We start from the raw sequence: 23103 nt of genomic DNA on the forward strand, positions 1-23103 counted from the left end.
GGTGAAATGGCCTGGAAATAGCTATCCAGGTGTAATTTAGTTATTCTGGAAAAACTCTTCCATGGGGGTACTCTAGTCTGGAGTAAAAGTGACTGTGTGAGAAGAGGAAATATTCTGAAATAGAGCGGGGAGCTATTATGAATAACTAAATTATATTGGAATAGCTATTCTGCTCAATTTCCCCATACAAACAAAGCCTCATTGTCTTAGGTCCTCTTGCCAAGCCCAGCCAAAATGAACAAGTGGTGGGTTAATGAAAGACACCCATGTACAGCTCCTATTGAAAGGAGACAGTTTAGCCTAGTGGGTAGATCATTGCAGTAGGCGACTAGGGTTCTGTTCCCAGCTCTGGATGACCTTGGCCAAGTCACTTCTTTTCTTCATGCCTCGGTTTCCCCACCTGTGAAATAGGAGTAATGATGGCGACCCACTTTAAAAACTGCTTTGTGATTGGCTGAGGCAGGAACTAAGCATTGGTGGTAAGCAGTGGTGTTTGTGGTAGCCCTTAAATAAGGGTGTTAAACCATTGATTTCTATCCCAGGGCATCTGGCCTGCTTTCGTCGGACTTTGATAAACCGCGGCGGCACGCTGTCTCGCTACATGGGTTGTGCTCAGACCCTGCAGGAAGTTTTTGTACGGGAGTGCATCACTGTGCTGCTATATTGTCCCCACGGTGCTAAACACCAGAGCTAAAACTTAACTCAGCACCGAGGTGGGCTTTCTGCTAGATACAGTGACATCTAGTGCAATGTTCGCAGACAGGGACCGCTGCACTGGTCCATCTGTCTCTAAAAATAGCAGCAGATTGAGGAGAAGGTAGGAGTGAAAAAAAGACAGCCTTAATTTATTATTCCTGTTACCATCGTGCCTCAGAGCCCCACTCATGAGACAGGACTCCATTGTGCAAGGTACTGTACAAACACAGATCACAGACAGCCCCCTCCCCAAAGAGGTCACAATGTAAATAGGTTTGGAAGGGTTTGATTTTTGTTGGTAAAAAAATCCGGGCCCAAAAACCGAGGAAAAAAATCTCCATCGATGATCATTGGAATTTACAGACAGGCCAAGTAGGAAAAAGGCTGCTTGAGAATTTAGTAGAGGTCCCTTCCAACTCTGATATTCTGTGATTGAAGGGTATTTCCTTTGCACAGTTTGACATGCGATGCTGACAATTTGTGTTTGAACAACAACAGAGCTCTCACTTTTTCAACCTAAGCATCTGCTGTCATTAAATGATTTCTGGTTCCCCCCTTTGTCTGACCAGCCCCACAATTTCCTGCCCCTGTGTGAACATTTCAAGGATAAAAATAACAGGGCTTCAACCCCATAATTTTGCACAACCGTCAAAATGGAAATCAATAAAAATCTGGAAAATTGCGTAAAACTAAGCATCCGTTGAAATTATAAACACAAATCTTTTTCTGCCAAGTTTAAACAGAAGTCTGAGGCAAGAGACAATAGATGCAAACAGACAGGAGCACAAGGTTTTCGCTTTCCTCTGCAGTGTGGGGGATGATTTGCCTGCTTAGCTCACCTGGTCACATCATCATGAATTTCCTGCGGCTGGAGGAGACTCGGGCACTGTGGCAGCTGGGGGTCTTGTGTTCTCTGCCTGTGACTCCTAGTTAAGTCTCCTGAGAACTGAAATGCTTTGGTTTAACTAATGTCTAATCTAGGGACATGTGGGTGAAATGTAATGGGATGTGATGGTTCCTTCTGGCCTTAAACCCTGAGACAATATTGGTCAGCGTGACAAGCAGTGGGCTCAGCACTGTCTCGAGAGATGGGGGTACAATTCCTGACTGCTCCATAGACTCCACTTGAGCCCTTGGGAAAGTTACATAGGCTTGTATCTTTGAAAGCCTACAGGGTTTTGATGCATTGTTCCTTCAATAAAAATCCCACCTTCAGTCTCTCCTTGTCTTGGTGTTGGGATTCCTCCGAGACCTCTTTCCACTCGGCATCCCAATAACTCAGTTTGACTCCAGCCTTGGTCACTCAGGTTTCTTTGCTTGGCATACAACAGTGCCACACACCGTTGATCCGACTTAGACGCGGGGGGGTGGGGGGGTGGATGCTGGGTGTATCACAGCTCAAAAGGTTCATCTAAACCCTCTCCCTTATACACATGACACATCTCATTGCATTCACTATATGGTGCATCACGCGTTCGGATGGCTCGGTTACTTTGCCGGAGCCAATCCCTGTGCAGCATGCACTGTCCCCGCGCTGTCCATGTTTCCAGTTCCTCTTTATTCCGAAGTTATTTTGTCCTGGTTATCTAGTTAATAGGAAATGGGGAAATAGGAAATTAGCTGGCTCAGCCAGTCTGTCTTAGCCTACTGACCTACTGATGTCTCTTATTTAGCACAAACCTGCTGTTTTCAACCTGATGATTCATCTACCTCCTTAATTCTATCTTCCAAACCATGAGGCTTCCCTTCATGTGTTAATTACTCAGATCACATCAGGTCTTCTTCTTCTCCACACAGCGCACAATCAACCTGTGGAACTCCTTGCCTGAGGAGGTTGTGAAGGCTAGGACTATAACAGGGTTTAAAAGAGAACTGGATACATTCATGGAGGTTAAGTCCATTCATAGCTATTAGCCAGGATGGGTAAGAGATGGTGTCTCTAGCCCCTGTTTGTCAGAAGGTGGAGATGGATGGCAGGAGAGAGATCACTAGATCATTACCTGTTAGGTTCACTCCCTCTGTGGCACCTGTCATTGGCCACTGTCGGTAGACAGGATACTGGGCTGGATGGACCTTTGGTCTGACCCAGTATGGCCATTCTTATGATCTTATGGCTCAGCTATGCTCTGTTTCCTATCTAACCTACTGCATATGACAGATGATCTTTCTGGCCTTACAAGCTGACCCCTCTCCTGCCCTGTGTCCGTAAGGTCTGTGGGGCGGGGACTGTCTCTCACTGTGCGTCTCTGACGTGCCCAGCACAATGGGGCTCTGCTCTGTAGGGTTTGCCATAGTACACACAACACACACACAGGGTGAAATCCGGGAACCTCTGAAGTCAATGGCAAGACTCCCATTCACTTCAAAGGGGCCAAGATGTCACCCTTAGGTTGGGGTTTGCAAACATGCCCAAGGGTGCCAGGGGTTCACCTCCCACAGAAAGTCCATGGGATATGGCTGCATAATTGCCATAGGGCTCCTTTGAAACCTCTCGGGGCTTGGTGTGAATTCACCTCTGTTTGGAAAAGGTGGGGTAAGGGTGGAACATGTTTTTCAAACCCTTTATCATTTCTCTCTAGGCTGCTTCCTGGAAACTTACCCCCAGCCACAAATCCACTTGTCAGCATCCTTTGCACGCTGGGGGAAACAGAAGGGGAACAGACTTCCTGTCTTAGAGAATTTACACACCAAGAAACAAAGACACCGGTTCCAACTCCTCTTGCTGCCCGGAAACGGCATTTGTGATGCTTAACTGGCTGCATGGTGCTCAATAACTCCAGAAGCTGAGCTCCTCAAAGTACAGTGATACAGAGCAGCGTGTGGATGGATGGACAGTGAGAGCAGTGTGTGTTTGGGGAAGGATAGATAGCGAGTGAGTGACAGGGGGGAGTGTATGGGGATAGATGCATAGAAAAATATTGAGAGGCTTTGTGTATGGGATGGATAGACAGATAGAGGGGGTGTACGGGGATAGATAGATAGATAGATAGATAGATAGATAGATAGATAGATAGATAGATAGAGGGGTGTATGGGGATGGATGGATGGATAGATAGAGGTGATGTATGGGGATATATAGATAGAGGGACTGTATGGGGATGGATAGATTAGATAGAGGGGGTGAACAGGGATGAATAGATAGATTAGATAGATAGAGGGGGTGTATGGGGATAGATAGATAGATAGATAGATAGCTAGATAGATAGAGGGGGTATATGGGGATGGATAGATAGAGGGGGTGGATGGGGATAGATAGAGGGGGTATATGGGGATGGATAGATAGATAGAGGGGGTGAATGTAGATAGATAAATAGAGGGGTAGATGGGGTTGGATAGATAGATAGATAGATAGATAGATAGATAGATAGATAGATAGATAGATAGAGGGGGTATATGGGGATGGATAGATAGAGGGGGTGGATGGGGATAGATAGAGGGGGTATATGGGGATGGATAGATAGATAGAGGGGGTGAATGTAGATAGATAAATAGAGGGGTAGATGGGGTTGGATAGATAGATAGATAGATAGATAGATAGATAGATAGAGGGGGTATATGGGGATGGATAGATAGAGGGGGTGGATGGGGATAGATAGAGGGGGTATATGGGGATGGATAGATAGATAGAGGGGGTGAATGTAGATAGATAAATAGAGGGGTAGATGGGGTTGGATAGATAGATAGATAGATAGATAGATAGATAGATAGATAGATAGATAGATAGATAGATAGATAGATAGATAGAGGGGGTGTATGCGGATAGGTAGATAGATGCAGGGGTGTAAGGGGATCGATATATAGATAGAGGGAGTGGATGGAGACAGATAGATAGTGGGAGTGTTTAGGGATGGAATAGACAGATAGATAGATGATAGAGGATGTGTGTGGGGATAGATAGATGGATGCAGAGGGTGGATGGGGATGGATGGACGGCTAGATATAGATAGGTTGATAGACTTAATGAATGGAGGAGATACCAGCAGAAGTTTTCACACTAGGTTATTTTACAAACAGCTTCTCCCTGTGGACTTGCTCACTGAGGACCAACATTTTGGATTTAAAGCCATTTTGGCTGGGAGACGATGCCACCGGTTGCTGCTTATGGCTCATGGATTTCAGGTCTGTATTCCCAGCTACGTGGGCATCTAGAGTGAATCCCAGAGACAACCGTGTCCTCTCTTCATGGATCTGGTGGCTCCCAGCTGTGGGTGGTTCTGTCGCTTTGCTCTCCTCTGTGTGGGGATGACTGTAGATTTTTTGAGCAGTGTAATAGGCAGCAAAAGACATTTAACTAGCCCTGCAATGGCCACCTAGTGCTTGTTCCAGTTGTTCGTATGCTGGACTAGCTGCAGTGGTGGTTTTACTATGAATAAGGCTGGGCTAGTCAACGGAGCTTTATAAGCATGCTGAAAACATATGTCAGAAGTAGGTAGGGTGTTAGGTGGGTGCCTTTCTGGATTGTATTAATAGACACCTGAGGTCTGAGTCTACAACTCTTACAAGGTAGATCTGTCTGTCTCCACAAACACTTGTCTGTCTTTCTCTCCATCCATCCTCCCATAAATCTGTCTCTCTCTGTACTCCTTCTTCCTCCCTCACTTGAGGAATAAGGTACTAGAGTAAACGTTAGTAAAAGTGCCCTAAATAAGTGGAATAAACCAGATTCCATGCCCCATTCCCAATCAGTCCATGTTACATTAAGTACTTCACAACATGGAATTCGCTGTGTCTCTCCCTTCTGTATTTCCCTTCTGAAGCCAACACTGGGAGGGCTTAAGTGGGGATTGTTGTAAGAGACTAATGGGAAACCTCAGCCTTAATTGTTGACTCCAACCATAACTTTGCTAGAAGTTGCTACCCCATGTTTTTGTAGCTTAGATAAAGCACCCTCCTAGTGGTCTGGGGATTCCAAAAGTAGATAAAGAACCTTAGGTACCTAAACCCCACTGAAATTCAATTGAAGTTGGTCTTCTAACTGCCTCTGGTTCCTTGAAATAACTCCCAATTAGTCTTCTCTAAACAGAAATTATACCAGCAAGGAAAGGTGCATTGTCATAGATTTTTCAGAAACAGACTTTGAAATGGTTTGGTTGGTAGAAATATAATAATAATGTGGCCTCTGGAAAGAGAAACTCTACCCGCAAGGAAAATTCTTTTCAACATGAATAATGAACTATGTTCCCATGGGAGCTGGGTGTTGCAATCCCCTAGACAGCTTTGAAAATCCCACTGATTATTTTTGTTGCAGAGGATGCTAATGAGGACATGTGCATATTTTTTGATTAGTTAAGTGATCTTGAAGGAGAATCAGCGTCCTAGCTGTGCCAGTGACTGTGAAAAGAAATGAGACTGGGTGAGATGCGTCAGTGTGACATTTCCAATAACACTGAAGATCTCCTCAATCCCTTGGCAAGAAACAGCCAAGCTTTGGGATCTCAGACCTCTGATTCCCAATGTCAGCAGCAACCTAATTAGTTAAGGTGTCCCTCCCCCCGCTGGTATTTGAATGGATGTAAATCACTGTGCCCCCGTAGTGCCCACAGTGGTACATCCCCAGACCAGAACGTCTGCTTCAGTTTCATACCACAAACCTGCACCCCAGAGGGAAAGTAAGAACTGTGGAGAAAGGGACAGAGACAGCTTCGAATGTTTCAACCTTCCATTGTCTTTGCGAGGCATCTGAAGTGTTCTTTACAAAATTCAAAGGGAGGTAGGTTCATACAGAGGTAGAGGGATGGATGGATGGAGAGACAGAGGGGTGTGTATGAGGATGGATGGATGGATGGATAGATCATGCAGGGTCTGCCATGTATGACTTGATTGCAATATAACGATAAAATACAAAGTGCTTGTGCCATTAAGGTGCATCTAAAAACGTCCAGTGGATTCTGGAATAGAATGATCTCCGCTCAGAGCTCGCCTACCTGTGTTCAAAGCATTATTCTTTCAGTGTCTGGTAGCAATCCTATCATCTTCCTCCTTTAATGGCTCCATCTTCCCCAGGCAAACCAGACCTTTAGGGTTTTAACTCCACCCGCTTTTGACGGAGACTAAGGACAGTGAGATTTTGTAACAGCCTTAGTCACAGTGGGATCCCAGGTTGTCAAAGTGTTACATGCCTCTACACAAACTGGGGCGGGGGGGGGTAAGTTGGAAACTGTTGAGAGGTGGCTAGAGTGGGGGAGGGGACACAGAAACTCATTGGGAAAATGGGTGCAAGGGTAACAGTTAAATGTTATTGCAATATTTGTCATCCTTGAGTGGATAGATAAGAAAGAGAGAGATGTGGTGGTGGATGGGCACAGACGGATGGATAGACAGAGGGGTGAGTAGATGGATGGATGGATAGATAGAGGGGTATGTATGGGGATGGATGGATGGATGGATGGATGGATAGACAGGGGTGAGTATGGGAATGGATGGATGAATGGATGGATGGATGGATGGATAGACAGAGGGTGTGTATGGGGATGAATGGATGGATAGACAGGGGGGTGAGTATGGGGCTGGCTGGCTGGCTGGCTGGATCGACAGAGGGGTGCATATGGGGATGGATGGATGGATGGATGGATGGATGGATGGATGGACAGAGGGGTGTGGATGGGGATGGATGGATGGATAGACAGGGGGGTGAGTATGGGAATGGATGGATGAATGGATGGATGGATGGATAGATAGACAGAGGGTGTGTATGGGGATGAATGGATGGATAGACAGGGGGGTGAGCATGGGGCTGGCTGGCTGGCTGGCTGGATCGACAGAGGGGTGCGTATGGGGATGGATGGATGGATGGATGGATGGATGGATGGATGGATGGACAGAGGGGTGTGGATGGGGATGCATGGCTGGATAGACAGAGGGGTGAGTATGGGGCTGGCTGGCTGGCTGGCTGGATTGACAGAGGGGTGAGTATGGGGATGGATGGATGGATGGATAGATGGATGGATGGGTGTGGATGGGGATGGATGGATGGATGGATGGATAGACAGAGGGGTGTGTGTGCAGATGGATTGATAGATGTTTTTGAGGACAGATAAACAGAACTATGTTGTGGAAGAACGGCTAGATAGATAAGGTACGTACTCCAGGTGGATGGATAGATGAAGGGGGTATGAAAAGAAGATAGATAAATATAAGTGTGTGAGATAATATATCATAATTGTGTTTTTATCTACATCTGTGGACGGATGAATAGATAGGTGCGTGCATAGGGATGGATGGATGGATGGATATGTGTGTGAAGATGGATGGACGTGAATTGGGATAGAGAGACAATAGAATTGGTATATTGAAAAATCCCATTACCAATTCAGGTGCATTTTTGCTGCAGTGAGCTTAAGTGACTCTTTTCTCTAGAGGTTATTGGTTTGTAGTCCTCTGAAGTCCATTCTGATTCAACTTCTTTGTAATGGAAACAGCCTTAAGAGGAAAACCTTAAAATATCCACTACATGGGTTATACCTTTGGAGGAAGAGACTTGAGAGTTATTCATAGTTATCTTCTTCCATTGAAGCTGTTGGAAGTGAGGTTCACTTGAGTCTGCGTGTATCTGTAATGATATCTTATGTTTATATCTGACCTCTCCACCCCACCACAGTATTTGAGCATCTCCCACTCACAGGACCCCAATGAGGTAGGACCATGTATTATCCCCATTTTATAGACTGGGAACCAAGTCACTGAGAGATTAAATGACATGTCTCAGGTCACCGAGGGTATTTGTAGATAAGCAGGAAAGGGAATCCTGGTCTCCCAAGGCCCAGCCAACCGCCCTTATCACTGGATCTCCCTTGCTCTCCAAAGGCGGTGAAAATATTCAGGATGTCCCTAGCAGGTCAGGAACAGATTCCACGTGAACGGGTAGAGAAGGAGGTAGATGGCTAAGTATGAACAGGATAAGCAGACAAAGAGAAATAGCTAGATCCACATTCTCTGTGCATAATCGTCACTTCAGGGAGGTTTCTGCTATTGAATTAATTACTGTGGGAACCCCAGCCGCTACCAGCTCACGGTGATACAACCCCGCACCAAATCTCATCAGCTCCTCAGGGAAGCCTGGTCAAGGTGTCCTAAGAGATGTTGATCTTTAATATTTGCCTTGAGCCTGGGTTGTTTTTGCGGGGGGGTTGGTCCTGGTTCTGTATGATTTTATTCAAAATTCATGTTCTGTCTGAGGAGATTAATTCCAAGATGACCAGGATACGAAGACAGCCCCACAATATTCTACTGCCCCTCAGGGCCAGATTCTGATACCCGGAGGCATAAGCAAGACCTTGGAGCCTACACTAGAGCTGGTGTAGTGGACAGAGCACTGGTCTGGATCACTGGATGTTTCCCTGCTCTGTTCATTCCCTCCAGAGCACCTGGCTTTGGCCACTGTCCGAAGACAGGACACTGGACTAGACAGACCTTTGGTCTGACCCAGTCTGGCCGTTCTTATGTTCTTACTGCTCTGGGACTTGGGTTGTAGCCAGGTCTAACTCTGCAAGTGATCTTTCCTTGTGACCTTGAGCAAATCACTTCACTTCTCTTTCCCCTTCCTGCTCTAGTCTGTCTTGTCTTGTAAAACTGCAAGCGTGTCAGGACAGAGACTGTGTCTTGCTGCCTGTTTGTACAGCACCTAGCATCAGGGCATGTGGGTCACATGTCCCTCCCCTCCCCCCCCCGCAGATTTGCTGCTTGGCTTGTACTGAGCATGCTCACATGGCCATGCTCAATAACACCGCTGAAACCGGCTGCCCTCACTCGCCCCTCCCCCCTCACTATGGGCAGGCACAATCTCTGTCTAGCACAGCGCATCCCCGTGGGATACAAATAATGATGTGTGATTGCTGAGCTCCATCAAGCTCAGTTTCTGCCATCTGAAGACCAGAGTTTAGATTCCGAGGCCTTTCCTTGTGTTGAATGGTGCCTTGGGCCGGGAGTTTCTTTCGTGGGCGCTGGCGGCCTTTCGAAAAGTCTGAGTGCGTCTGTGCTTTTTGCAGAGTTGCCAGCGCGTACAGGTTATCGTCAGGGTACCTTTCCCTGCGGTCTCATCGGTATACGTCTACCACCTATTACTTCAGCAGCTGCAACACAGTGATCCAAGCCGATGCCAAAACCTGCAGTGAATTGGAATGTTTGCCCAAGCTAATGAGCTCGAGAGTAATTAGTGTACTAAGTGGCCCAACAGGTAAGAAACATGAATTAGTTATTTTTTTTTAAACGAGGTCACTTTTTGTTTTTGTTTCGCACTCAGAAAACTGGGGGCCAGATTGCCAAGGTCTTTCGGCACCCAAAGATGTGAAGAGGTGCCCAGGAGAATTCACAAAAAGACCTAAGCAGGGTTAGGCACCTAACTCTCATTGAGCTCAATAAATTCCCCTCAGTCCTCATGGTTCTCTGGAATTCTTTGCATCTCTGATTTATCTTCCCCAGTTTCTGTGTTTTATGTGTTATTTGACAAGAGCATTTCAGAAGATATATTTTTTTACCCAATGGAGAAAGTTTGTTTTTTTTTAAAGAAGTTGCTTCTGATCGAAACGTTTCCAAAATGCCGTTTCTCTAGGTCTGACTTGCTGGCATAGCCGTGACCGTACGGAGGTTTTTGATATGGTGTTTGTCATTGTGATAACTCCAGCTACCGCTTAACACAGTGATGTGTGCCAATACCAAATGTTCGTTACCGCTGGTACGTAGGAGGCGATCACATCTAACGGGAATTGTACGTCAAGATTCCTTGAGCGGCTTTCAAACTCTCATCCTCCTGTCCCCATGATGGAAAGTATGTGTCTTTTAGTCGTTACTCATACGTCCATGGTTTTTGTTAGGGGGTATATCACTGTGATAGTAACTACCACTCCCGCTATAGTAGTATACACAGTGATATACAGCTCTGCAAAATCTTCCTCATCTCTTCCAATAACCGCAATCAGATACTTATTAGGATAACTCATCCTTAGTCCTGAAAACAGTGTAACAGGCAGGAGACAAATTGCCAATCCCTTTAAAAAACATTGAATTAGGAATACAGGATGATGGGATGTTTAAAACTAGAACAGAATAGAGGAAAGTAGAGTGGAATAGAATAAAGCAGAGTGGGATAGAATAAAATATTGGAAAGGAGAATGGACTAGTCTAGAATGTTTAGACACAGGAATATAGGAATTGCTAGCATGGGTCAGACCAGTGGTCCATCTAGTAACCCTCTGAAAATATTTCAGGCTGCGATGACCCCCCCAACAAGTGACAACCCCCCCATGCCATGACACCCTTAATTCTGCGTTGCTGCTGGCGGCAGCGCTGCCTTCAGAGCTGGGTGCCCTGCCAGCAGCCACTGCTCTCATGACCCCCTCCCCCCACAATAGTCTTGTGATCTCCTTTTGGGTTGGGATCTCCAGTTTGAGAAACTCTGTTGTCATACAATCTCCTGTCTTGTGGCCAGTTCCAGACAATGCAGAGGGAGGTGCAAGAACTGCCCCCTAGTGGGCAATATGGAATAACCTTGAGATGGGCTTGCATCAGTTAGAAGTTGGCTCATGCCCTGACAGAGACGGGTTTACGTCCTCTGCAAAATTCGTTCCCCCTCCATACTTACTGTTGTAATTCGGTGTGTTCTCCTTATCATTACAAATATCCCTTCTCTTATTGAATCCTGATGAGCTCTTGTCCTCATTGATACTCTGTGACAATGAGTTCCACGGGTCAAATGTGCAGAAGAAGGCATCTTATTTAATCAGTTTTCAAATTGCTGAATTTCAGTTGGATTTGAAAATCCCCTTGTTCGTGCTTTGAGGCAGTGTGAACAGAAGGGCTTCATCTGCCTTTTCTCTAGAGTTTATTGGTTTGTAGCCCTCTGAAGTCCATTCTGATTCAACTTCTCTGTAATGGAAACAGCCCCAGGGAGCACTGGGAAAAGTTGCTTAGGATCGTAAGTCCCACCGATTTTCTAGGAAACTTGTGCTGCATGCCATGTTGCAATTTTTGAAAGTCACACCCCTAATCTTTATCAGCTGGGATTTTTAAAAGAGCCTACGGTATTTAGGCACCCAATTTCCAATGGGAGTTGAGCACCTCACTCCTGTAAGAACTTTGAAAATCCCAGTCTGTTTTTCTTTTTCTAATCATTTTTTTTTTTTTTAGAAAATTGTGGATAGATTTAGTCACATCAAAATCGGTCCTGAAATGGATGACATTCCTATATTCTTCCTCTTCCCCTGGTGATAGCCAAAGATTGGATCTCAGAGATCTAGTGTTCAAAGGCGTGGATTCAAATCCTGGTTGAGTCAAGGTACTCAGTTCTCTGGGCTGGTATTTTCAAAGGACCATGAAGGTGTTTTTCCTCTGAAACTCCTAATCCTAGTTTCCAGCCAGGTTTTAACGTCCAGGTGTCATGAAGAGTCTCTTAGGTCCCCTTCAGAAACTAGATATCCCTAAATAGATATGCCGGTTAACATGGCTTTCCTTGGTTCTGTGGTTTTCTGTTGCATTTGCATTGGCCGTGTGTGGTTTTTGGCATGAAGTGCGTCACTGTGGTAGCTCCCGTAGTAGTTACACTGTGATACACGCCCGCACAAAATCGTCTAGGGCCAAGATTCTTCCATAGCGGTCTTAGCAGCTTGGGCAAATGTTCAAAAAGGTGGAAACTCTTAACAGCTTCTCTAAAGTATGCCCCCTATTTTGGGGTGTTAATGCTAAAATTCAGGGTGATGAATATTATTACTCTTAGGGAGCAGCCAAACCATGCTAAGATCTTTCCAGACATTCAGGAAGGATCTCAAATGCTATTCTATTGTGGTCTTGTCCAGTGTATTCTAATCTTGTCTATTTTATTCTAGCCTAGTCTATTATGGTTTACCTTAGTGTAGGGTATTATATTCTACTCTAATCTATTATAGTCTGCTTTAATATAGTCAATTTTATTGTAGCCTAGTCTACTCTAGTCCAGCCTACAGTAGAGTCCCTATTTTTTTTAATTAGGGACTGAGGACATCATAACATTGAACATCTCAAAATGATGGTAGGTACGGTGCATCAGTTGCAGTATGTTGCACTGCATTGCTTTCTTCTTCTTCAAGCCACTGTGAAGCGATTTCCAGTGAATCGAAGGCATCTGAATGTGAAGGGATGTCGACTTGTTTGTCATCAACTTCTTTCATTGTGTGATCCCCACCCACCCACACACATCAGAAAAAATAGCTCATATAACTGATCATTTGTGAGACTTTTTTTGTAAAATCAAGGTTCTACTGAATTATAAGTCTAGTATATTCTAGTTTATTCTAACATATTCTAGTCTAGTCTGTTGTATTCTAGTTGAGTCTAGAGTTGTCTACTCTAACCTCTTCAAGTCTTCACGCCCTTCACAGTGTTATCTGAGTCTAAGAACAGACAGACAAGTAGATAGATTTTAGGGGGAAAGGAACACAGAGTAGGAACTGGGTAGAGAAGTCAAGTCAGTTGACTGTAGGGTGTCCAAAGGATTTCAGTCTTTCAGAGGATTTAAGGGATTTGCAAAGCAGTTTGGTGGTTAAATTCCATTGAAATTTGTTGTCTTCACCTTCAGTGAGGACTGTGCCTCTGACTGCCTTGGGAGGCTTTGAAATTCTCAATATCTGGCCCTTCGGAATGAATATTGGTGAGACAGAAAAATGTCTTCCTCAGCCCCCTGGGTCTGGCTTACTGAGGTGAGGGCTAGGACATCCAGAACTTTGCTGTGGGATCTGTCATGGTGGTGGCTACTCCCTTCCCCCCAGGTAGTATTATGTGGTGGTGTCTGCAGCTGGTTCTTGAGAGGGTCCCTGGCCAGGGCTGTCCAATGGCAGAAGCCAGAGGCGGAATCAGAGTGTCAGTGGGGTTTGCTATCGTAGCCCAGTTGAGTGTCTCCAGACTTCACTGCTCCAGGGGTGGATGGAACCGGTTGAGTTTGGGACAGACCACTTGGAAAGAGGGAGAATGAAGGTTATAAAAGGGAATAACCTCAGGCGGAGCCCAGCGCTCTCCCCCAGAAGCACCCACCTTGCGTGACAGCCAGCACCCAGTGCAGAAACAGCAAAGATTTTGTGGTGCTGCAGAGATACAGAGTTGCCCATGGAGCCTGGGGGTGGGGGGGGGGAATGAAAGGGGGCAGATAATGGGGGTGCTATTTTAATAGTGAGCCTGTAGAGGGTATTTACATAAAGGGTCCAGGATCAGACTTCTGGCCCGCTCAGTGGCCAGTGCCAGCTTCTTCATAAATTCATGGCGGACAGGTCCATCAATGGGTACTAGCCAGGATGGGCAGGGATGGTCTCCCTAGCCTCTGTTTGCCAGAAGCTGGGAATGGGCGACAGGGGGTGGATCACTTGACGATCACCAGTTCTGTTCATTCCCTCTGGGGCACCTGGCACTGGCCACTGTTGGAAGACAGGATACTTGGCTAGATGGACCTGTGGTCTGACCCGGCCTGGTCGTTTTGTATGTTCAGAGAAAGGTGCAGATGACCGCTAGCTTCCAATGATGGAATAACCTGACTAGAGGAGAGTATCTTCTTGTCTGAGAAGGCTGGGGTGTGTGGTGGGGAAAGAGAGACTAGTTCCAATATCCATAAGTAACATTGCAGAAGATATCTATCTATTTTAGGTACTGATATGATCACCCTCCCATTAGGACAATATCAACCTATCTCACAGTCCTTATTTACCCTTGTGACTCCCCTGTGAGGTGGGGGATTGCTATTTATCCCCCATTTCAGAGAGGGGGAAGTGAAGCATAGCGATGCTAAGGGACAGATTGGTAAAGGTCTTTAGGCACCTAGTGGGATTTTCAAAAGCATCTAGGTGCCCAAATCCCATTAAAAGCAATGAGTTTTGGGTCCTACGTGCTTTTGAAAATCCCATTTGGTACCTAAATGGCTTTGAAAATCTGGCCATGAATGACTTGCTCATGGAAGTCTGCGGAAGCGCAAGGAATCAAACAGAGGTCTCCCAAGTGCCCAGCTATTACTGTAACCACTGGGCCATCTGTCCTTTCTTATCCTCAGGGGATCATGAATAACAATTCTCTCATGAGTACGTGAGTATTGGTGTGGTGGGAAGATTTTGGAGTTGCTTCTTGGTCAGAGTTCTTCATCGGGCATGGCAGGGGTGGTAAAAAATTTCTCATTGGGAAAGTTGTGGGCAAAAAATGAGGTTTTTTGGGTCAAAAATGGATTTTTTCCAGTAAAATGTTGACATTGTAATTTTTAAAAATCTGATTTTTTTTTAATTTTCAAAATGTCTCCTTTCAAAATAGAGAGAAACTCTTAAGTTCTCTGAATTATCAGTGGGGAAAAAGAGGGAAATGAAAAGTGAGAGGAAGAAGGAAAGAATGCCACTTTCAAAGTGAAACAAAATGCTTGTTTCAATGTTTTTTTCCCCCATCAAGCTTCCCCCAACCAGTTCCCCAAACCAAAGCTGAATGTTTTGGAATAAAGTAAACATCCGGGGTACTAAAGGGGTCTTGAATCTACCAGCGAAAGGTAGAATGGGAACCAATGGCTGGAATTTAAACCCGAACAAATTAAACTTAGAAATAAGACACACTTTTTTTTAACAGTGAAAGCAATTAACCAGTCCCAAGGAAAGTAGTGGATTCTCCAACTTGATGTCTTAGATCATGACTGGATGCCTTTCTGCTTCAGTCAAACACAAGTTATCGGGCTCAATACAGGGTAACTGGGTGAAATTCTACAACATGTGACACACAGGAGGTCAGATTAGATGATCTTTCCAATGGTCCCTCTGGCCTTAACATTTAAGAAGTTGTTGGAGATCCTTCACATTCTTCTGCTAGGCAAACCACCAAGTAAAATTCCAGCCAGCTCCAGGGTCTATGTTTTTGATAGGGGCCGTATCACTGTGGTACCAGCTACCCACCCACCACAGTGATACAGACTCATACAAGATCCTTGCCCATCTCTTGCGAATGAACATTGGGGTGATGAGAAAGTCTCTGGAAAGCTCTCCTGCTGGAATAATGTGGAAGAAGAGGGGCTGGATGGGACTTTGGACTCTTGGGTTCATCTCCTCGATTCCTGGTGTGTTTTCTGGTAAGTTACTTAGGACCAGATCCACGGCATTCCTTTGATTCAGGTCCTTATATCACTCCATACCTCAGTTTCCCTAGCTGTAAAATGGGGATTTGGGCTAGGGGATTTAGAAGCACATCTCCCATTAATTTCAATTGTGATTGTGTGTCTAAATCTCCTTCGACAATCTGTTTCCCCTCTGCACCAGGAAGCACTCAGATGCTGCAGTGATGGGGCCACGTAAATGCACAGGTGCCAGATTTCTTTCGCACAGTCATTGCTAAGAGATGCAGGAGTGTCTCACTGTGGTACCTACTCCAATCAGCACAGTGAATCATAGAATCATAGAATATCAGGGTTGGAAGGGACCCCAGAAGGTCATCTAGTCCAACCCCCTGCTCAAAGCAGGACCAATTCCCAGTTAAATCATCCCAGCCAGGGCTTTGTCAAGCCTGACCTTAAAAACCTCTAAGGAAGGAGATTCTACCACCTCCCTAGGTAACGCATTCCAGTGTTTGAATGTGGTATGGAGTGGTACAAAATCAGTGGTATGGAGATGTACAAAATCCCCTTTGTATGAAATGGATCAAGGTTTTCCCATGTGAGATTTTTTTTGGGGGGGGCGGCGGGAGAGGCGAAGATGCAGTTGAAGGAGAGAGACGTGAAGCATTTTTCTCTTTCCACGTAACCTGGATGAAATTGTGGCTCTTTGTATGGTGGAATAGGTCAGAGATTCATAGAGTATCAGACCCATGTGATTATCTAATCTGACCTCTTGCATAACACAGGCCATAGGACTTCCCTGAATTAATTCCTATTTGAACTAGAGCAGATGTTTCAGGGGGATTTTAAAATGGCCAGTGATGGAGTATCGTAAATTGTTCCAAAGTTTAATTACCCTCCATGTTAAAAGTTTGTACCTGATTTCTAGTCTGAAAAACTTGCCCAGCTTCAACTTCTAGCCACCTTTGTCTGCTACATTGAAAAACTCTATATTTGGGCATTTCTGTTCACTGTGTAGGTACTTATAGATGGCGATCAAGTCACCCCTTCACCTTCTCTTCATTAAGCTAAATAAATTAAGCTCCTTGAGTCTTTCACTGTCAGACATGTTTTCCAATCCTTGAATCATTCTCGTGGCTTTAAGATGAGGCTCTCCTGGTTTTACTGGGCGTAGAACGGAGGAACTTGTGTGTAAAGTAAATGAGCTAATGGCTCTGGGACAGGACCTTCTAACCAGATGACTAGATCTACCACCCAGCTGTTTCCAGGACTCCGTGAGGCACGGGCAAGAGCTCAAAGTTGGGGAAGTTTAAGGCTCTGGGGTCCAGAATTACGTATTGTGTTTTCAGAGTTGCGAGTGTGTCTGGGTTTTTGACAGGAGACACTGTGGGAGCTACTGCTCCACCTAGCACTGTGATACCGAGCAGTATGAAATCCCTGTCCCCCTCATGGGAACTGGGGTGAAGATCTGAGCAGATTCCATTTCATCTGACTGCTCATCACCATCGCTGATGTGCTCCAGGTTTTTGATAGGGGATTTTTCATTGTGGTAGCTGTACCACCAGTTATCACTGTGGTACACAGTCATACCAAATCCACCCTGGTCTCGTGGGAACAGATGTTGGTGTGATGGAAAAAAGTTTCAAAGGCAGCTTCCTTGCCTCTGCACTGGAGTGGGAGCCAGGTGAGCTGGGCTGAAGTCGTGGCTCTGTTACATACTTCTTGCATGATTGTAGATAAGTCATCTAGGACCTGACCTCCAGCCAGCTGGAGTTAATAGAAACACTCCGCTGGATTTCAATGGGTTTTGGCTCAGGTCCTTAATCCCTTAGGCCAGATTGACAAAAGTTTTGTAGATGCCTACTGGTGCAGTGGGAATTACAAAGGCACCTAAGCAAGTTGGGTGCCCAACTCCCATTGATTTAGGGTTAGTATCTGATTCCCATAGGTCCCCTCAAAAAATCCTGGGGATAGAGATATTTCAGAAGAAGTCAGAGGTGTATGCTTACATATTTATTTTCTCACTTGGGAGCTATTGTTGCGGTGATGGAAACTTGTGTGAGAACTTTCCTTGCCTGGTATTTTTGTGCAGCTTCTAATAGGGTCTAGATTTTTGCTAGGTGATTTGTCACTGTGGTAGCTACTCCATCTAGCACCGTGTTACTCAGCTGTACAAAATCCTTGGCCATCCAATAGCAATGAATGTTGGTGTGACCAAATATTTTTGGAGCATGCCCTTTGTTGGGCTCCACATAGCTGCTAAAATGACTGCGTTTTTGATAGAGGACTTTTCACTGTGGTAGCCACTGCCCAGTAGGACACAGTGTTACGGAGCCATACAAAAATCTTTTTGGTCTTGTCAGTGAATCCATGTGGAAAATACAGCTTTGGGTCATTCATCCCTCTAGTTGTGAAGAGCTACATATGTCAGAAAGATGAATGGAGAATTTCTTCAAGCTCAAATCATTTTCTTCTCTGTCGGACATTCACAGCGAGCCTTACATTTTGCAGCGAAGGGTGGCCGAAAGATGGATAAATAGAGAGATTCCATCCATCAGAGAAGTTTCACTGAGCTTTGAGATTTGATCCTCAATCTTTCTATGACTCTGCTTCTCCATCTGCAGAAAGGATGGTCCAGTGCTTATGACCTGAGCCTGTGACTTTGGGAGATCCCAGTCTGATTCCCTGTCCTCACACAGACTGCATATCTGACCTTGGGCAAGTTCACCTACAGCCAGACCTTTAAAGGTATTTAGATTTCTAAAGAGGTAGGCATCCAATTCCTTTACATATTTGGCATTTAGTCTCTCTTCCTTGGGTCTCCAGCTGTCTCACAAGGGGATAATGTGGATCAACACATTAAAGATTGTGAGGTCCATAGGTACTATGGTAGTAGGGCCATGTAGGTGGCTTAGATAGATATGTAACTGCATCTCCCTGTGAAGTGGGGGATCAATGTTCTCCTCTGTGTCTTTCTGTCCTTACTTCGCAGCTGTGCTGAGAGTCTAAATCTATTCATGTTTGTCAGATGCCCAGACTCTGTGATGACAGGACCCCTGCTAGAGAGATTTCTTTTGGTCGCTGCTGCTGGACATGGGTTTTTGTTTGGGGGTTTGTCACTGTGGGAGGTACCCCAATCATCACAGTGATACAGAACTGTACAAAAACCTCCTCCACTGGAAGCGGAACCGTTCAACCCCGTCAATGCCTTTTTGCAGAGCTCTTCCACTCAGTTCCAAAGAGTTGCACCTGGGAGAGGAGTCAATTAGTAATGTCCCCAAGATCAGATTGTTTTCTTTTCTGGTGGATATTCCCAATGAGAAGTAGATATTGCAGCAATGGGTGTTGATATAAGACCCGGGGGTGGAGGATGGGGAGGGGGGAAGATATAGAGACAGAGAGAGAAAGACGGAGATTCAATCCAAGGGGGATGTGGATAGGGGAAACTGACTTATATGTAAATATTCTGACAAGAAAAACACCGTTGAAACTCCCACAAGAAATCCAGAGTTAAGGTGAAACTTAAAAGAACCCAAACCTTTGATGGGATGGGAACTCACAGGGAAGGTACCGAAGTTACCTTGAGTCTGGGTGGGATTTTCAAGGGCATTTAAGGAATTTCACAGAGCTAAAGTTCATGCCTGGGTAGCTTAGCATTCTAAGTCTTAGGGCCCAGAATGACAGGGGTGAGTTTCAGCCACAGTCCTCTTTAAAGTAATATGTAGTGTTCTCGCTAGCCATATGGTCTGGGAATTTCGAAGGGCAAGATCCACAAAGGTAAGGAGGAAGCTAAAGGTGCAGATAGGTGATCAGGTTCGGCACCTAACTCCCAAAGTTTGTGCCTGACTCCCCTTGGAAAATCCCAGTGTGGAAGAAGCACAGCTCATTGTTACAGGTGCACACCTGAACATTTATTTCCTCCCCTGGGAGCTTTCCCACCCCCCTTTTTTGCTGTGATGGAAAGTCTATGAGAACTTTCCTTGCCTGAATTCTTTGGGCTGCTTCTAACAAGATCTAGGCTTTTTATGGTGGGAGTTGTCACTGTGGTAGCCATCCACCCATCACAGCGATATCCGGTCAGACAAAATCCTCGGCCATCCAATGGCAGTGAATATGAAAATGTAGGAGTGCGCCCTCTGTTGGGCTCTGTTGCACAGCTTCTAAGATTATCATGTTTTTGATAGAGGACTTTTCACTATGGTAGCTGCTACTCCATAGGACACAATGGTACAGAGCCATACAAAAATCTCTTCTATCTCATCTAACTTGGCCAATGCAGTTTTGGATTGTTCAGCCACCTAGCTGTGAAGAGCTGCTGGTGTCGGAGAGGTGAATGGAGAATTTCTTCGAGTTTGTATCATTTTCTTTTCTTTTGGATTTTCACAACGAGCCTTAACATTCTACAGTGACGGGTGGAGGATATACAAAGCTAGAAACATGACGAAACAGGTAGATTTAATCCATTGGAGAGAGAAAAATGCTGCATCCCCATCCCCCATGTTTGTTGTTCTCAGGACAAAAGGGAGGCTGTTAAGGAGCCCAATATATTTACCTTATAAAAAATGATACCAGGTATGAAGGGCTCTTTAATCTAACACAGAAAGGCAGAAGAAAAGCCAATGGCTCAAGGTTAAACCCAGACAAATTCAAGCTGGGAATAAGGCATTGGGTTTTTTAAAGTCAAGTTTACTAACCATTGGAACAAACTATCAAGGGAAGTGACAGACTCTCTGTCTCTTGAAGTCTTCGGATCAAGCCTGAATGCCTTTCTAGAAAATATGCTTCAGTGAAACACATGTAATTGGCCTCAGTACAGAAGTAGCTGGCTGAAATTCTATGGCCTATGTTTATGCAGGTCAGACTCGGTGATCTAATTTATATTTTCTGGCCTTAATATCTACAAAATTGTGAAAATTGGGAAAACACAGTTCCGATATTCTTAATGAGAATCAATCCAGTCTAGAATGTGTCCTACCCATTTCTGGAATGGCTGAGTTACTCAGGAGCTAGAAGTAGTAAACTGGGAAGTACTGGTATGGATAAAGAGTGAAATTCTGGTCAATTTTCAAGACATCATTGGAGAAATTTCTTGTCTGGGACAGGGAAATCTCAGTAGGAGAGAGAAGCTTTATTTCTCATTTCCATGGAAGAAGATTAGAAGGGGAATAAGATCATTCTGAAGTATCTTAGGTCAACTTACCTGGCCACGAGGACGGCGGCCAGTCGACTGCTGCCGCTGCCCCGTTGACTCCGCTTCCACCTCTCGCAAGTGCCGGAGTCGACGGGGAGCGCGTTCGGGGATCTATTTATCATGATTCCGTGGGTAGTGAAGACCTGCCTGAAACAGAGATCTGAAATTTCTGATAAAAAAGGGACATATTTTTCCCAAAACTTTTTCTGAAAACTTTTTTTCCTTCCTTTTTTCTGGACCAACTCTACTTAGAAATATAGTCTGAGATTTTTCAAAGCCCTCTGCAGGATTCGAGGTCACATTTACAAAGATGTTTAGGCACCAAAAGGTGCAGAGAGGTATCTAGTGGGATTTGCAAAAGTGCATAAGGAGGTTAGGTGCCCGACTCCCGTTGGATGCTCCTGTTCATTTCATTGAGAACCTGGCATCAAAATGCCTTAGATGGATTTGTAAATTTCAGTCTTCAGCTCCATCTGATGGAATACTAACCTAGCAGCCACCTGAAATCGGGTTGCTTTGCACAGCTGCCGGCAGAACGAGGTTTTTATAATGGCTTTTGTCACTGTAGTACACAGTGACGCATGCCCATACTAAATCTCTCTCCGAGACAGGAGATTTACACCGCGACTGGAGACAGAACAGTGGTAGGAGCCGTGAGGCCAATTCCTATATTTGAATTCAACTGAGATCTTTTAGAACACTAGGACCAACGTGAGACCAGCACTTCAGAAGGTATGTCTGCTTAAAATCTCTAACTCTTTGGAGAGGAGTGGAATGATTGGGTAGAGCACTGGATTTGGATTTGCGACACCTGGGTTCTTTTCCCAATCTGTCATTGACCCTGTATGATCTTGGGCAAATCACTTCACCTTCCGTGCCTCCATTCCCCTTGCATATTTAGACTGGAATTTTCAAGGGAACATAGAGTGGAGTGAAGAATCATAGAATCATAGAATATCAGGGTTGGAAGGGACCCCAGAAGGTCATCTAGTCCAACCCCCTGCTCAAAGCAGGACCAATTCCCAGTTAAATCATCCCAGCCAGGGCTTTGTCAAGCCTGACCTTAAAAACCTCTAAGGAAGGAGATTCTACCACCTCCCTAGGTAACTCCCAGATGGCTCTGGAATTTCAGGCTCCTTTGAAAACCTGGGTTTAGATTGCAATGAATTTTGGGGCAGGGACTATCTCTTCCTATGTTTATATACAGTGCCAAGTACTATAGGACCATGATCTAGGTTGGGACCTATGGGTGCTACCAGTATAATAACTAGGCTCTGCTTTAATAATATCAAGAAAATGGTCCCCCAGGGGTATAAAATGATATAACTTCATGGAAGTGCATGGAATGACCAGCTGAGGCCCAATGCATTTCAATAAAATGTTGAGCCTAATGAGAAGTTGTCCTGAGTCTGTCTTTTCTCACAGGAGTGCCAGTGTGCTTAGGTTTTTGATAGGAAGTGTGTCATTGTGGAGCCCCAGATATCCAGTAACACACTGATACACAACCGTACCAAATGTCCTTTACCTCATCTCTAGCTGGGCACCGCAACGTCTCTACTTTTTAGAGACGGATGCAAAGAATTCAAGCTATAGATAGAATCCGTCTTTCTTTCTTTCTTTCTTTCTTTCTTTCTTTCTTTCTTTCTTTCTTTCTTTCTTTCTTTCTTTCTTTCTTTCTTTCTTTCTTTCTTTCTTTCTTTCTTTCTTTCTTTCTTTCTTTCTTTCTTTCTTTCTCCACTATTTCTGAGCCCACAACCCTGAAAACTTTAGGGAGAAATAGCCTCCATGGGGGCGTCATTCCATAGTCGTCCACTGGAGGTCACTCTTGCACCTCTCAGAAGCAGCTGGCGCTAGCTGTTGCTGGTGATGAATTACTAGACAAGACTGGCCCGGTAGCTCCTTTGTCCCTATGCATCAGTATAATTATTATATGATGTCTCCTCAGTGATCTTTGTATTCAGCAAGACACAGTGATTGTCTTCTGTTCCGGTATCTGAGTGTCTCAAATGTTTCATCTCTGAGCTTTCAGCTTGATAAACCGTTCAGAGTAAATTATATTGACCTTAAAATAGTGACTTTAAGGGAAATTCACCTTCCTGTTTCTACTCAGTTCTTCTTTTCCATTTCAAAGATTTCTGATCGTCCATGGCATTTTTATCCAGCGGACAAAGGCAGGACACCATTCAAA

At 44.9% G+C, this 23103-nt stretch overlaps 1 gene segment (V, D, J or C); it reads right to left on the minus strand.

Moving 5' to 3' along the window:
- LOC140896790 (Ig gamma-3 chain C region-like) overlaps positions 1 to 21037 on the minus strand; it is a 144131-nt gene extending 123094 nt beyond the window's left edge. The window contains 2 exon segments of the C gene segment in view: positions 18438 to 18550; positions 20925 to 21037. Coding sequence covers positions 18438 to 18550; positions 20925 to 21037 — 226 coding nt within the window.
- Positions 21038 to 23103: the final 2066 nt, after the last annotated feature.

Source organism: Lepidochelys kempii, chromosome 13, assembly GCF_965140265.1.
Source record: "Lepidochelys kempii isolate rLepKem1 chromosome 13, rLepKem1.hap2, whole genome shotgun sequence".
NCBI lineage: Eukaryota > Metazoa > Chordata > Testudines > Cheloniidae > Lepidochelys > Lepidochelys kempii.